General features: G+C 41.2%; 2 protein-coding genes across 6 annotated transcripts in view; both read left to right on the top strand.

Annotated features, from left to right (window-relative positions):
* SLC5A3 (solute carrier family 5 member 3) overlaps positions 1 to 16,312 on the top strand; it is a 36,325-nt gene that overhangs the window by 1,639 nt on the left and 18,374 nt on the right. The window contains exons 1-2 of one of the 4 annotated variants that reach the window (XM_064579153.1): positions 1,100 to 1,230; positions 5,219 to 5,319. The exons of 1 other annotated variant lie outside the window; for it this stretch is intronic. The gene's annotated coding sequence lies outside the window, so the exon portion shown is untranslated. Of the gene's footprint in view, positions 1 to 297; positions 438 to 1,099; positions 1,231 to 5,218; positions 5,320 to 5,343; positions 8,142 to 16,312 lie in introns of those variants that run through there. 2 more of the 4 variants (XM_064579151.1, XM_064579157.1) reach the window with 2 other exon arrangements.
* Positions 303 to 16,312, top strand: part of MRPS6 (mitochondrial ribosomal protein S6) — a 66,168-nt gene continuing 50,158 nt past the window's right edge. Inside the window, exon 1 of one of the 2 annotated variants that reach the window (XM_045902505.2) lies at positions 303 to 437. In XM_045902505.2, the coding sequence (XP_045758461.1) occupies positions 393 to 437 (45 nt within the window). In that variant the 5' untranslated portion in view covers positions 303 to 392. Of the gene's footprint in view, positions 438 to 1,134; positions 1,231 to 16,312 lie in introns of those variants that run through there. The other variant, XM_064579161.1, reaches the window with a different exon arrangement.

Raw genomic sequence — 16,312 nt, 5'->3', positions numbered from 1 at the left:
GCTGGAGCGGCGGCGGCAGGGTCGGAGGCGGAGGGCGGCCCGCGCTGGCCCCTCCTGGCCGAGCCCGCGGCGCCACCCCCGCGCAGCGGCTGCGGGGCCAGGGGTCCCGGCGGGGGCGGCGCGCCTGGGGGAAAGGGACTGTCGAGGGGGCGCGGCGCGGCCGCCTTAAGAGGGAGCGGGGCGTGGCGCGCGGGAGGCGGGGCGCGCCGGGGGGGCGTGGCGGGCCGTCTGCGCAGCTGCCAGAGCCTTAAAGCCCGGGCTCGCTCGGCCGGAGCGTGCTTTCGCCGACCAGGAGCCTTCAGGCCCAGCAGTCCGTCAGGCCCCCGCGGTCCCCGCCCCTCCTGCGTCCCGGGAGCTGGCTCGGTCCGGAGCCGCGCGCGGTGCGACCGGGCATGCCCCGCTACGAGCTGGCTTTGATCCTGAAAGCCATGCAGCGGGTAAGTGACCTTCCCCCCAGAGCCCGCCTTCCCGCGCGGGCGCTCCTCACTCCCAGCCGCTAGGCCGTCGCCCCCCGCCCTCCCCGCGCGGCCGGGGCGGGCAGGCCGGGGCCGCGGGCGGGCGGCGGGCGTCCGCGCTGAGGGGGCGCGCGTGGGCCGGCCGGCGCGGCGAGGCCGCGTGCGCGCGGGAGGCGGGGGTGTGCCCGCGCGGGAGCGCGGCCGCGGGAGGGTGTGCCTCGCACGCGGCCGGCCGGCGGGGCGGGCGGGGGGCGGGGCGGCCGCGGGAGTCTCTGGAAGGTCCGCGGGAGGACACGCGCGAGCGCCCGGCCCCGCGCCTGCCGTAGCGAAGCTGCCTCGTCGCCGGCCCCGCCGCCGCCGCCGCCGCCGCCGCCGCCGCCGCCCGCTCCGCCTCCACACTAGCGCCCGCCGGCCGCCCCGGAGCCGTCCGCGCTCAATAAAACGTTCTCCGCAGCGTGTTTGTGCAGTTTTCTGGACCACGGGCGTTTATAACCGATCTCACGTTAAAAAAAATCTTTGACTTCTCTTTTTCTGACTTCAGCGACAATCCTGCTCCGGGTGCCCTTAGCCCAGTTTCATTCATCCAAGTTGTGGCCTTTTTTGCGCCTTCCGGAAGAAACTTGTCTCTCCCCCGCTTTTGATTGATCTTGAGGTAGGGGATTTCAGGTTTGGAGGGATGCTAAGCGAACCTGCAGCCCGTTCGTTGCAAGTGATGGTGGCCGAGGACAGGGCCCCGCGGCCCGGAGGCAGCTCTTCGTCCTCTGTTCTGGGTCAGGTACTCCACAAGCCTTCGCCGAAATCCCCATTCTTCCCGTGAATTCGGTAACGTAGAGTGTGGTGTGTGCTTCCCCTCCCCTCCCTCCCCCGCCCAGGTATGATTAAAAAAAAAATAACTCCACCATGTCTGAACTTTGCAAAGCAGAACTTTCTGCGGCGCTAGAATCACGGTTTGGGTCAATTTGGAGGAGTAGCTATTCAGTGAAGTTTGGTTGAACTTAAATTTAAGCCTGGGATCCCGGACCTGCCTCTACAGAAAAACTGGCGAGCACGGAGCGTTAGGAAAGGGCTAGAGTCACCACACACTACAAAGTGGGAGAGGACACTAGTGTCTCTTGATAAGCTCTAGAGAGGCTGGTCAGGCGTGCCATTGTGTCCCCAAGCTTGTTCTCCCAGAATTTGGGAGAAGATAAGGTTGTACTGTTTAGCCTCTGGAGTATTCCCCCTTTCTGGCTCTTCTCCCTCCACTCTGAGATATTACTGCTTAGGGAGAATAGGAACAAGGAAAAACCAGAAGCACATTATTAAAAAGGAAACCTTTTTAATTCTGTAGAAATTGGTTAAGCCCTCCCTTTAACCTGTGCTTTTTAGGCAATACCATAGAGCCTGGGAAATGTGGTTATTGAAATTTATTTTACCTTGTTTTAGGGATGAAAGGGGTAGCATTAGTCAGAGTATAGGCATAGTATTTGTTTATTCCATAAACCTTTGAGATGAAGAGTTCACACTCTTTGTTTTTAGCCTAGCTGCCAAGTACATTGGTTAGTTAACAGGGCTCTAGGCAGATTAGTTTAAGTGTATTTGCTTTATCATGTTACTTGTATTTCTTTGTATCCTGTTTTTTGTATGCCTCTGTATGTGGCGGAAACATTTTTTACTTTAGTTCAGGTAAGACACACATAGTGCAGTTTGGTGCAAATGATAATTCAGTGCTTTCCTTGGAATCCCTGTGAGGAGGGGGCAACCCATTAGCAGATAATCAAGGTGAACTCCTCCTTGGAGAAGGAGGCCTCCTTGGGTACAGATAAGACATTGTAACAATGGTGAAGTTGTGTGGAAGAGTTCTTGACCTGAATAAAGTCAGATTAAACAACAGCAAAAACTTATCTCTCTTTTATTTTTTTGTTCATAAAACTAGTTTTGGAGTAGGTTGTAACTGTCTAACAAACAGACTTTCTGGTTTTGAACAATTTTGCTTTCAACTTAGGAAAATTGGATTCTAAAATAGGATCAATACTTGGGGGAAAAATGAATGAAAAAGTTCACATTAGGTTTATGTGATTGCAGAATCCCACTTGTGAGCTCCTACACCTTTGGCAGGCTTGGGGAACCCCAGTTCTAGTCTGTAGCAGTTTGTTTCGTCTGCAGGAGGCGTGTAGTGACGCCTCAATTCTGAGTGGCATGTTTTTCATATTTTTAGATCATAAAGTGTACACCCCTTTAAAGGGATGGTTTAACCCCCAACCAATCACTGATGTGTCTTGGAATTGAGGAAATGGGCTTATGTTGACAACTCTTAGAGCAGACATGGAAGTTGGAACTGATGGGAGTTTTTCCAGCATTTTTGGTTTGGATTCCCAGAGGTGTCTTCCTTTGTGCTTCTTTTTCGTAGTGGCTCTAGAAGCCTGAAGAGCATTCCTGGTCTCTTTGGAGTGTGTTACTCCCTTCTCCCAATTTTATTTCCTTTGACCCCTAGCTGGGCTCCTTAAAAAGGAGCATGCAAGAATTTTTAAATTGAAGATGCAGAAACTGTATTGAGGCTATCAGCATGTCTTATCTGGAGACCCCTTGTGCTTTGTAGCACAGTCACCTGTGGGGGTTCCTGTTGAAAGGTTTCAGGGTGTAGTATACAGAGTGAGTCTTTCTTGAACTGTACAATTTTGTGTTGATTAGTCACTTGAATTTCCAGTGCTATGTTTTTCTCAGTTTGCAACTGGGAATTAAATGAGTCTGCTTTTGTCGCATTTCCAAGTTTATGCATTTCTGAATGTAGTTACCAGTCCTCCCAAGAAGAAATTTATTTGCAGGTGCCATTTAGCTGCAGTTTTGTTTTAGTGTGTGTATTTCAAAAAGTTGTCTCATTTTTGTTTCTCCTCAACTTTTAATTTAGTATGAAAAGTAGGTAAAAGTGTGGCTAAATTCTGAAATTGGACATGGTAAAGTAATGGATGTTGTGAAACTAGGCCTTCAGAGGTGATGACTAAAGCCATTTGAAAAGGTTGTTGCTTAGACCAGTCTTAGACCATATTTATAGAAGGGTCTCCAGAATAAAAAGATTTGAGTCGTGTTACACCTATGTCAGATAATATCAGAGGAGTTTTTTAACAACTGAAAAAGAAACTAAAGTGCCTGTGAGGAGAGTTCTCTGTTTACCTCCACCTTGTCCCCTTGCAGTGGGAACATTCAAGTAGAAGAGGGGTCATGCATTGGTGGTTAAGGTCTGACACTGATTTCTGAGGACCCTTCTCTGGAGAGTCTGAGGAAGTGGCTGATGTCCCTTCATTTCACCTTGAAATTAGATTTTAAAGATTGGTACTTAATTTCAGTTAGGCAGAAGACAGAACTGCCAATACACGAATGATAAAGCCACATACTGTGTAGAGAAGCCTAGGAAAAGCTGTGTAAACTGTATAAAATTTTTACTCTTAGGATGGGTTCAGGAAGAGGAATTTTGAGGTGAAAAAAAGATCTATGCAGAACATTTATATTCTGTGGTTACTTAGTTTAGGAACTTTTTAAGTTTAGGAACATTTTAATTACCATGTCTTAGTATGTTTGCCCAGAGTTGGCATATTTAGAGTTGTGAAAGCTCTGGGCAAATATTTTTTCCTGAAGTTTCTCAGTTGCTACTCAGGAATTTTTACATGAGGAATTAAAGATTAATGGTTTAAGTCATAACTAGCTTAATTGCTAAATGAATACATATGTGTTTGATAAAATAGCCTTTATATATTTTCTTGTATATTACATTTTCCTAAGAGGAATAAAAGAGCTGATAGTTACTTTGGAAATCTTGAGTTCTTTTTCATTAAAAGAGTTCACCAGTTACTTTATGTTTAATATTCCTTATTTTAAATTTCATTGAAAAACAATATGTTTTAAATTTCAAAATCACTCATTGAAATAGTTCTTTGTAGGTAAAGAGTTTTATGTTGTAATCTGAGTTTAATTTATAACCTGGGTTTTGTAAGTTTAGAAATAGAAGTGTAGTGATATTCCAGTTCTTGAAATGTAGAAAGCCGTAGGTTTTCTGACTGTGCAGTGAAGAGTCTTGTATTTTTCTTTACTCAAGCCCTTTTGATTAGGAAGAACTGGCAGAAGTTTTGTATTTGTTCTAGAGTTGTATCCAAGGTAGGATCTTCTGAAAGTAATGCCTACAAAATGTTTACAGTTTAGATAACTTTTGGAGATGTAGATAAACTCAAGTATGGGACTAGCCAAACCTAGGTCATTGTAGCTTCGCTTGTTGGCAACATTTGATAACAAGGAAATAGTGACATTTTTGCTCTCAGATGGTAGCAGAGTAAAGTCCAAAAGGAAATCTCTTTGTTCTAGCTGTCAGATGGCTAAGTTAGTGTTTTTCTTCTCATGGGCCCTCCTTGAACAGCTTAGCTTGTATCTTTAATAATCACCCTTTGTGTTTTGTCTGCTTGAAACCAGACAACTTAAAATAGTTACCCAGTAATGAAAGACTTGAGCCTTGTGGGCAATGTTATACTCTCATTTGGTATTACAGTTTTCTTGGGTTACAGCTCATTGCCGCAGCAAGTGATTGAAGAAGGAGTCCTGTTCCTGCCCCTGAGCTACAGCTAAGGTACAAGGAGTGGCTTGGGGGTAAGGAGTCCTTCCTCACCAGACATGGTTTGTATTTATTAACACTGCTTGTCAGAAGTTGACATTCTGCACTGATTTTTTTCCCCTTAATTGTTATTCATGACTCATACATTCATTACTGATGTTTATAGGTTTTTTTTTTTTAAATCTAGGAATTTATATGCAGACTGCTATTGAATCTTCTCACCTTTAGATTACAAAATCACTTTAAAGAAAACTAAGAGCTTGAAAGCAGTGAGGGACAAACTCTAAGGTAATAATTTTCGTCCAGTGCTTTTGCTGTATTTGTAGTACAAGTGTAATTTTTCTGTTAAAGATAAAGAATACCTCTTTTTAGTGGAAGGCAGTATTTTTAACCAACAGGGATTATTGTCAACACATGTAGTTACCTCTTAGCGGAATCAAATTTAAGGAATTAGTCAAATTTAAGAAAATCATTCAAGTTTAATGAGCACCTGGTAAGTTATTAATATATTTAAAGGAAAAACTGCCTTCAAGTTTGGAAAAGGACAGTTAATCCATTTCTCATCTTTGTTGTTGTGTTACAGCAGGAGTTGGCAAATGGTGGCTCACAGGCCAATTTAAACCTGCCACCTGTACTTTATGGCTTTTGAGCTAAGAAAGGATTTTACATTTTTAAGTAGTAGGAGGAAAAAATCAAAAGGATAATTTATGACATGAAAACTCTATGAGATTCAAGTTTCAGAGTCCATAAATGTAGGTGTATTGGAACATAACTCTGTTCATTTGTTTATATTTGTTCTCTTGTCCGTTACAGAAGAAATTTGACCCTTGATTTAGAATATACAGACACATAATTTCGTAGGTTCAGTATTTCTCTAAGCTTCTTATGGTGCTGTTTTCTGACATTTCTGCTTTGATTCCTTCCTTTCCTTCCTTGTATTATTATACCTTTCACCTTCATGTGGATGATTTGCCTTTTTTTGTGTTTTTTGTTTTTGTTTTTGTTTTTGTTTTTTGGTAACAAGCTAAGAACTCTGGCATTTTGTTCTCTCCTGGGTGCTGGTTATAGCCTCTTGGATATTCCCTTGGCACTGCAAACTCAATATGGTTCAAACTTGAGTTGCCTACCCTAAAACTTGTCTAACTTTACTCTGTTTATGACTTCTCTGTCTTCTGTCACCTGTGGCTGAACAAATTCCACTCCTTATATTCCTGTTATCCCAATCGCATGTAGTCTTCTCTGCTCTGGTTGAACCACTAATATTTCTAGCTTGATTCTTACAGTTTCTTAGCTGGTCTAACGCTCTGCCGAGGGGAGGATAGTTAATGCCTGTAGTGAAGCTGCTTCTTGGAATGCAGAAATAGCTGTTCTTGAGATACTTTAAGACCATTAAATGGAGATTTCAACTGAGATTCATTTTTAGCAAGGAAATAATACAAAGCATTGTATAGTGGTGACTTTCTGATTACTTTATTACCTTTCTGTAATAGTTGATCCTGTCAACACTGTTGCCACATTCCAGCACACCGCTTGTTTTCACAAAGCCATTCAGAGTGAAGTTTGGCATCTAAGGCCACCTCTGATGGGACCCCAATTTTTTTTTTTTTTAACTTCATCTCTCAATTTCTTTCGTTCTCCTTTCCATATATCGAGTAAGCAACCTGTTGCAGATCCCCATAAATACCATTGCCTTTCATTTTCTTTGGTGCCTGTGTTATACTGCTTTTCTTGGAATGCCCTTCCTCTCCATATTACCCATGGTCTACGTGAAAACTTGCCTAAAGTCCATTTTATCTCGTTTAGTACATTAAAAAAAATATTGAGCACCTACACTGTTAGAAGTACAGACTGTAACCTGTAACCTTTCCTTTGGATTTGCATGGTGTTTTCCTGTGTCTTATCACATGGATCACTTTCGTATTGTAGTTAATTGGTGAATGTTTATCTCCTTTGCTAGATTACAAATTCTTGAGGGCCTGTTTGATTTCTGTCCTCTGCTCTGCATTGCACATGTCCATGTTCACTTAGCTACCTTATGAGGATTTCTGCTTTCATCTCTGAAACGTTATGGGTGATAGCGTGCTGACCTCTTGTGTTAGTAAGTTGTTTTCAAGTCCGTGCACTTGGCTTGCATTGGGCGGGGGTGTATGCTTACCAGAAGTTGTCCTGGTTTCCAAGACTATTTCATGGCAGGTAATCTTGTTTTTATAATAATAATAATAATAATTTAAATATCATGTAAACTGATGAAATGAGTGCAAAACTTTTTTTCCCTGAAAACCAAGTTGGATTCTTTGGAAAGACTTGATAAAGGTGAGTTACTAAAATAATGGCTGTAGAATTAGATGGCTGCAATATCTAAAAGTTTGGGAGGAAGAAGAGCATTAGTCCCAAAGGATTCTGTATGTAGACTGCTTTACAAGGATTTTTTTAAAGCTTTCCACTTTAATGAAACTGAAAATGGAAAATTGTAGATGATGCATTTATAGGTGTGGTTTAGATCAAGCAGAAGGAACTTCAATCAGCAAGGAGCTCCTCATCATCGGTCCCATTCTCCAAGTGCTTTCACCCCATATTAAGATTGGCAAATGAATGTACATTTATGTGTTAAACTTAAATAAAATGTTTAAGGTACGTATGTATGATATTTCGATTTCCTACTTTAGCTTTAATTCATTTTTTTACCTATTATTTTTGGATATGATTGTTTTGGTTATGAAAGCTTCTGCTTCAGTAAGTGCTCTGATTTTTGTTTTCTAAATGAATAGAAGAATGTAAGATCCTCAATGAAGATACTGGTTGTGTATTGTCGGAATAAACAAAAGAACTGACACTGGGAAACTAGAAAGAGCTAGAGACAGATCGACCTGGTTTTGGTTCCTGGCACCTACCTCCTAGGGATCTTAACCTTTCTGGATCTTCATTTCCTCGCTGTAAAATGGGAGTGATCCCTAAATTGGAGAGTCTGAAGATAAAGTGGTAACATGACCTTGGACGTTATAGGTGTTCAGTATGTCACCAAAGTAGCTTTGTAATATCAGGCAAGTTATCCAACGTCTATTGCCTAGTTTTCCATTATTACCACCTTAATGATGAAGAGACTCCAAAAGGTAAATTTTTTTATATGTAAGTTGTTTTATCAGAATCTGAGCCTTAGTCAAACCTGGAGTATAGTAGTTGCTCAATAAGTATTTGAAGTCGTAAACATGAGTCATACTACATAATAGCTTGTGTGCTAATTAAGCAAGGGCAAGTTTTTGCATCTAGAGAGATGTAGAGTGTGTATACGAGGGTTCCCATGGACTCCACCAGCTTAGAACGACCTCTTTGTTAGACTGATGTCTATCATTTAGTAACAACTGTTGGCCTTTGCCAGGCGCTGTGAACTGGGACTCCTCATCAAGAACTAAACTATTTGCATCTGGTCTTTGTGTTTATCTCTCCCATCCAACTTTATTATAACTAGTACTTTAAGTAAGACTTAATGTATGTTTTAGGTGAGAAGTTGGGAAAAGTGAAGAATAGGGAAAATCTAAAGAGAATTATTTAAGATAGGCCGTTAATTATTAAGGTGATTTGAGGCAAGTGTAGGGGGAAACTTAGTATTTTAATTTATTTAATAAATGTTTGATTCCTAATGGGCAGAGTTAAAGCTGTAAGGATGACCTTTCAGTAAGAAAAACAGGTGTAGCAGATAGATGGTAGCCTAATCGATTTCTGCCACTACATACATCAATACATTTTCAGTTAGCATTCTACTTTTCATTTTTTATGCAGCAGTGGATTATAAAACTACATATTTTATTTTAATTGGTGATTTAAGAATTTGTTCCGTTCCTGTTGGTAATAGATTTTAGTTTTATAAAGAATTAAAACAGTATTATTTTACAGCACATGTTGCTGGAGTGTATATATTTCAGTAATATGCTTAATTTTTTTTAGTAATTGTTTTGTAAGCCAGAAAGACTTGTGATCTAACAAGTCCAAGATAAGACCTACAAGAGATGATGTTTACTTAACTGTCAGTCTTCTAAATCCAACTTTATTTCAGGCTTAATGTGTGACTTGGTACCTGATTATTTTATTTTACCTGAAGTTGCATAATGGGCTTGGGGATTGTATAGGGTATTGGGCCCCACTTGGAGCAGACTTAAGAAATGTGTGTGTGTGAGCGTATAAAGGAAGAAACAAGAGTGTGACCAAGAGGAATAGTAATGCTGGTAACTGAAGTCCTTTTCATTCTGTTTGGGAGATGGCAATGTGAATTGTAAATGTATTCATGAGTTAATAAAAGCTATTTAGCAAAGTTGCCTGAGAAATAGCCAGGATGTGTGTTAATTCTTTTAACTATTGTGTTTTAAAACTGGGTAAGTATGAAGGGTTGTCCTCAGTTTAGATTATACTTTGTCATAGTTTGGAGTGTTTTAATTCATGACTGTGAGGGGATGGGTGGGTCCGTGGCGAGATGGAAGAGCTGCGGGGTGGAAAGCGCACGTGTGATGGTGGTGCTGGTGCTTACCTACCCAGTCTGTTGCCTGGGAGGGTGGGCCTGGTTCACCAGCTCGTCCTTTTCTCTCCTGTTCGTAGCCAGAAATCCAGATTTCTTAGGACATCCAATTTTTAAGATGTTGGCAACTAACTCAAAATTACTTAAGCATCATGGACCAAATGAAATAAATCTGTGGGTCAGATATGCTACCACCTTATAATTTCTGACTTAGATAATTGGCTTTAGACATTTTTTAAAGATGTCCATGATTGCTTTTGGACCTCTTTAGCATTTAGGTGTCAGAAATTCCTGCTTACATGTTGATAAAACCCATTTTGTTAATATGTCATTGGTTTACAATAGGACTGATGTTAGTAAATGGCAAACATATTCTATTCTTAAAAGTAATACTAGTTTCTAGTTTTGGACTATTGAATTATGTATGTCCATATAGGCTAAAGTGTATGTACAGACTTCAGAGTAGCACAAGGGCTAAAGTATGACGTAATATAAACTGTCAGAAATTGGTATTCATAGTCCACTTTTTTTTTTTTTAATGTCTGGATGAGTGCTAATTTTAAAGCCCGCATGAGTGCAATTTGGTTTATACTCATTGTACTAACCTCTTAGGGGCTTGAAATACTGTTCTGAGCAGACTGCTTGTCTAGAAAATGAAATTTTTTGAAGTTCACATTAGCTTATATGACCCATGATCCTTGGAACATAGTATTACCATGAAAAACATGTAGTTGCTCTTCTAGTCAGAGTATAGAACAAGGGAGGGATAGAATATTTTTATTTTTGACTAGGCTTCATGTTTCCATAGAGTGGAAGCCAAGCAAGCTATTGCCTTGATTGACTTTCCTTTTTTGTCTTTCTCACTTCCCCATCCTCACTTCATATACATAACAGCAAATTGCAAATGAAAAAAAATCTCAGGTTCAGTTTGTTCTTTCCAGCCTTTCAAGTCCAGGGTATAATTGATTGTGCACCGCCCCCCACCCCCACCCCCAAGCATTTTTACTGTGATTGTGGCACCCTAGTTAAGGGAATCCCTACCCACTTTGGGAACACTTCAGGACTGGCTGGTGTGGGTGAAACCTTAAAAATGGAATTGCAAGTGAAAGTTTGGACTTAACCAAACCTTTAAACCTCAACCCGGAGCCCTCCGTGCTCGTAAACTGGCATTTGCTTGCTTCTGCCCCAGAATCAAGAAATGCTGGTATTGTCTTTGTTTAGTTTTTATAACGTTCTTGTTGACAACTACCCTTACTGTTAAAATGCTTGAATTTTGTCCGTTGAAGAAACCCAAGTGCAGCTATCATAGCCAGATTGCTGTGGATGTAGTCCAGTATGGGAAAATTCTCACTGGGGTGATCAAGACCTTAGCTGCACTTGGATTTCAGGTACTGGGAAGGTCCTTGTGTGGGAACCCGTGTGCAGTGTTTGCTTCGGTTAGATGGGTAAATTATGAATATAAAACATTCAGTTCTGGGTTTGATTCAGATACAAGGTGAGTTTCTGTTGCTGAATGAAAAGCTAAATGTGAGGGTAGGGTCTTTGCCAGGCATATGTTACATATAGAAAGATGTACTTAAGTGTTCTTTTAAAAAATTTGGTTGACCCTCTTAAGTAAATATATGACCCAGTAGTATGTTGTTTTGATTTTCGTTCTTTTGCTGGCATACAACTTGCCTTCTCTTTTGTTAGCAATTCTATGAGAAAGCAATTGTGTGAGGCATACTATTTTGAAAACCTGAAATACCAGGTTTCCACCAGGGACGATCTTGAGTCTGTAGAAGCACTGCTGGTCTCCGGAAGGCCGTTCTCATGTGTGGACCGAGGGCCAGGAGCTTTTGCAAATTCATTTTAAGAAGGTTGAGGTGAAGAAAGAGTCCTAACAAAATTTTCTTTATTCAATATTTTATCTGATTCGGATGAAATAATGGGAACCTGTAACGTCGGGATCTTCCTATCTTCTAACATTCACGGAAAGCGGTCGTGATCCTGTTTCTCTGGATTTTTAGACCAGTCTATTTGTCCTGTCGTTGAAATGCAAGAGGAAAATCTAGCTGCATTCATAATCTGTAACATCATACCTCAGTTTTATGTTTACTTTTTACGTTCAATTCAGGCCATAATTTCTGCCAGTCCTTCCAAATACAGAGCAGGTTATCGTGTTGTCTTACTTTTTACTTCTTGAAAATCGTATATTCCCTAAATCTTGAGGAAAATTAGAAAGTTTAAAAATTTTCCAAAATATATCTGCTTGAGGAAACATCCCACTTTTAGGATCTCTATTTATGACTTGGCCTTCTGGGAGAATTAAAATCTGGTCTACAAGAAGGCTTGTGTTTACATTTTCTGGCCCCAGTCACATGGAAAAACAAGAAACATTTTGGCATCTGTTCTTCTAGGAATGATTTTTCCAGGAACATAAGACTGGAACCAAGTAGGATAAGTACAGAGAACATGAAGGTGAACCACAGAGTTGACATGATTGCATGTTCTACCTCTAAACCTTATGTTTTATACTTCCAACCTTAGTGGGTAGTTTAAGCAAGGTGTGTGTGTGTATGTATTTTCCCCTTGAATACTCAGCCATCTTAAGGGTTAGGTAGTGTGATCTCCATTTTACGAGTGAAAAAACTGAAGCAGAAAGGTGTTCAGGGTCCCACAGCTCAGTAAAAGGCTGGGCCAGCATTCCAGGGGCAGTCTCAACCTAGAAGCTCTACTTTTCATCACTATATCTGTGAAAAGAGTGTACAACATAGTGGTGTAGTAGAGTTAAAGTCCCTTTAGATTGAGGGAAGTATTTCACATCTATTTTGAGTGCCTACAGAGTACCAGCATTACCATGTTAGGGGGAAGTATAGTGCTAAACTGTAAGACAAAGTTCTAGCTTTCCTGGAGCGTACATTCTAGTAAAGGAGACAGACTAGCAAATGCTAGAGAAAGCATGATGAGAGACCAATGTGGCAAATTTCATTTCTGTTAGAGTGCTCAGGCGAGGCCGAGACTTAAGTGAGGGACTTAAGTGAGGCCATTGCCATTGACCTGGGCAGAAGAGCAGGAACAAGCGCAGAGATCTTGGGAATTATGTTAGCTTGCATTCAGTTCAGCAGGCTTTTGTTTGTTTTATAGGTCATCTTCAAGCCTTCCCTGAAAGAACTGACAGGCATAACAATTGTTTAATGCTTCATTTTTTTCCCACAGGGCTTTTTTATTTAGTAATCTAGTTGTTGCCTTGAGATACTCGTTTTTCCCATTTTGTAGAAGTGAGAGTTAAGATGCAGACTTGGGCACACATTAAAGGAAATAGTTTAATGAATCTCCATAGTGTGCCCATCACCCACCTTCAACAACCAATCAGCATTTACCAATCTTGCTTCATCTACACTCCCACCACTGCCCTTGGTTTTTTTCTTGGAGTATTTTTTATTTTCTTTAGAAAAGTTATAAGACCAGTTCAGTTAACACTTGCATACTTTTCACCTAGATCACTGAATGTTAGAATTTGCCATATTTGTTCTTTTTTTTTTTTTTTGATCTGCACTGTTTGAGAGATGCAGACATCTTGACATGCCTTTTTTAGGAATAAGGGCAGTTTTCTTCCTAACCACAACATAACCATTCCCCAATTCTGACATTGATACACACTGTTATAAAATGTTCATTACATACATGTTCAAATTTATCCTGTTATTCCATTAATATTCTTGAGCTTTTTGATCCAGAATTCAGTCAAGGATTATGCATTGAGTTGTTTAGTCTCCTTGATCTAGAACAATTCTCTGGGCTTTGTCATTAATGACAGTAGCACTTTGAAGAGTCCCGGCCCACTGGTCTGCAGAAACCCTCAATTTGGATTTTCTAGTTGATTTTCTCATGATTAGAGATAGGTTAAACATTGTTGACATAATTATTAAATAGGGATGTCCGTGTATCCCATCAGGAGGCATGTCCGTTTGTCTCACTATTGATGTTAAGCAGTCATTTGGTTTAGGTGATACCCACTGGGTTGCTCCATTGTAAACTGCCTTTTTTCCTTTTGTTATCAGTGATTTATAGAGTGACAAAGTTGAGACTGAGTATTCTTCAGTCTTCTACTGGCTTTAGCATCTGTTGATGATTCTGAATCAGTTAACATCTCCATGGTCAAATCTCTGAAGTGTCTTAAATGTTTCTCCCCAGTTGGTTTGCTTGAATCTGAATCTAGACAAGATCCACGGGCTACATTTACTTGATGGCCCCTTGAGTCTTTACGGTAGTTGATTCCCCACCCTTTCTTCCTTTCTGAATTTGGTTGATCATTTCCTGGTGTTCTGTGTGTTCATCTAATCCAGGTATTTTCTGTAAACTGGCAGGTAAAAATGTGCATAGTTTTCAGATTTTGTTTTGCAAGAGCATATAAATATTCTGGGTGTAGTGTCACATCAGGTTGCACATCTGTCTGCCTTTTAGAGAAGATTCATTCTTGGTGGGTGCAGATAGCGTCAGCCTCATCCATGCATTTTAAAGTTCCCCATCAACCTTCCACCTAAGGATTCTAGCATCCATTGTAATCATTGCCTAGGATCTGTATATGATCTCACGATGAGAGATAGGGTTAAACTTTGTTGATTCATTAGGGGCTGCAAAGGGTGATTTTCTAATCACATTATTCCTTCTTTATCAATGAGATGTTTTTCCGACTTGTGTTTATTTCTGCTTTTTTATGTGTATCTTCCTGGGGAATGTTGTCAAAAGAATACATTCTTCACCTTCACAGAGGATGTTCTGGAATTCTTTTTTTTTTTTTTAATATATATATATATTTTTTAAGATTTTTTATTTATTTGAGAGAGAGAATGAGATAGAGAGCATGAGAGGGGGGAGGGTCAGAGAGGCAGACTCCCTGCTGAGAAGGCAGCCCGACGTGGGACTCAATCCCAGGACTCCAGGATCATGACCTGAGCTGAAGGCAGTTGCTTAACCAACTGAGCCACCCAGGCACCCCTGTTTCTGGAATTCTTTTTTTTTTTTTTTTTTTAAAGATTTTATTTATTCATTTGAGAGAGAGAGAATGAGAGAGACAGAGAGCACATGAGAGGGGGGAGGGTCAGAGGGAGGAGCAGACTCCCTGCAGAGCAGGGAGCCCGATGCGATGCGGGGACTGGATCCTGGCACTCCAGGATCATGACCTGAGCCAAAGGCAGTCGCTTAACCAACTGAGCCACCCAGCGCCCTGTTTCTGGAATTCTTAGTGATCATCTAGTATGTCCTCAGTTTTCTCATCTATAAATGGGATAATTATCATGCCTGCCTCTTGGAGTTTTTGTGAAAATTAGATGAGCTGGTACATGTAGTGTAGAAGTGGTGCCCGGCACTAGTGTTGATATATGGTGGTTCTTAAAGTAACTCGCTCAGGTTTGTGGAAACATTTAGTGCTTCAAGGGTAATGGAGAGGTGGAGGGAGAGAGTCTTCATAAGCTCAGATCAGCAAGGGGCTGGGCTTGTGTAGAGTAGGCTGAAGGAAAGTGCTGCTTGCCCACACTGACCTGCCTTTTGTACGGAAACAACCATAATACAAGAAGCGCTGGGGTATCATTGCACACTGTGAGGTGGATGTTGATAATTGCAGGGGTAATAATATCTAGAGCACACTCTGAAATGGAGTTAGTACAATGAGGTAAGTAGACCACTCTTATGGTGGGTGGGTCTGATGAGATAGTGGCTCTGGATAAATTTTTACTGTAATGGCCCATTGAGATTTTTATCTGAACAAAGGGCTTCTTGCCTGGTTTGATTTGCCTTGTCATTCCACACACACCGCCTCCAAACTGTTTACAGTAGCAGATCACTTTGGTAGGGAAGGAAATTCTGTACTTCCTTTTGGCCTTTTACTCTGCCATCACTTAATTGCTTAAAAAAAAAAAAACCCTGCTCTTGAGGATTGTGTAGGATATTGAAAGCTTAACACACTCGGTTGGGTACTTCATCATTAATATTTTATTTAACATTTGCCTACACTGTGTGCCAGACTGTTCTAGACACAGATCACATCATTGAACAGCACAGACAAGAATCTCTGCCCTTATGGAGGTTAGATTCTGGTAGTGAGGAAACAAACCTAAGTAAGTTCTATAGTATGTTAGAAGGTATTGAGTGCTATGGGAAAAAAATAAAGCAGAATGGGGCTCCTCGCTGGCTCAGTTGATAGAGCATCCAACTTGATCTCGGGGTCTTGAGTTCAAGCCCCATGTTGGGTGTAGAGATTACTTTTTAAAATAAAGTAAATAAAAAAAAAAAATAAAGCAGGATGAAGGGCTGAGATGCTTAGGGGAGTTCCTTTTGAACAAAAATGTAAATGAGAGGAGAGCAAGTTTTGTGAAAATCTGGGAGTGCTGAGTGTATCTTGCATAGGGAACAGCAAATGTCAAGGCCCAGAGGTGTGTTTGGTGCGTTGTGAATTGTGAATAAAAGGGTCACTGCTTGCTGTGTTGATTAATGCCCTGCAGTAGGCCAAGAGCCAAAGGTTGCAGACAGGTTAAGAGGTGAGGGCAGTGGTTAACTAGATGAGATGGGATGGTGATTTGGACCTGAGGTCTAGAGGTTGAAATGACAAGTGGTCCGATTCTAGATATATATATATATATATATATATATTTTTTTTTTTTTTTTAAGATTTTATTTATTTGACAGAGAGACACAGCGAGAGAGGGAACACAAGCAGGGGGAGTGGGAGAGGGAGAAGCAGGCTTCCTGCAGAGCAGGGAACCCGATGTGGGACGCGATCCCAGGATCCTGGGA

This window comes from Mirounga angustirostris, unplaced genomic scaffold, assembly GCF_029215605.1.
Source record: "Mirounga angustirostris isolate CCGP_5_RB_7025 unplaced genomic scaffold, mMirAng1.0.hap1 SCAF_1, whole genome shotgun sequence".
NCBI lineage: Eukaryota > Metazoa > Chordata > Mammalia > Carnivora > Phocidae > Mirounga > Mirounga angustirostris.
The sequence above is the reverse complement of the archived record's forward strand: the minus strand, read 5'-3'. Positions and strand labels throughout refer to the sequence as shown.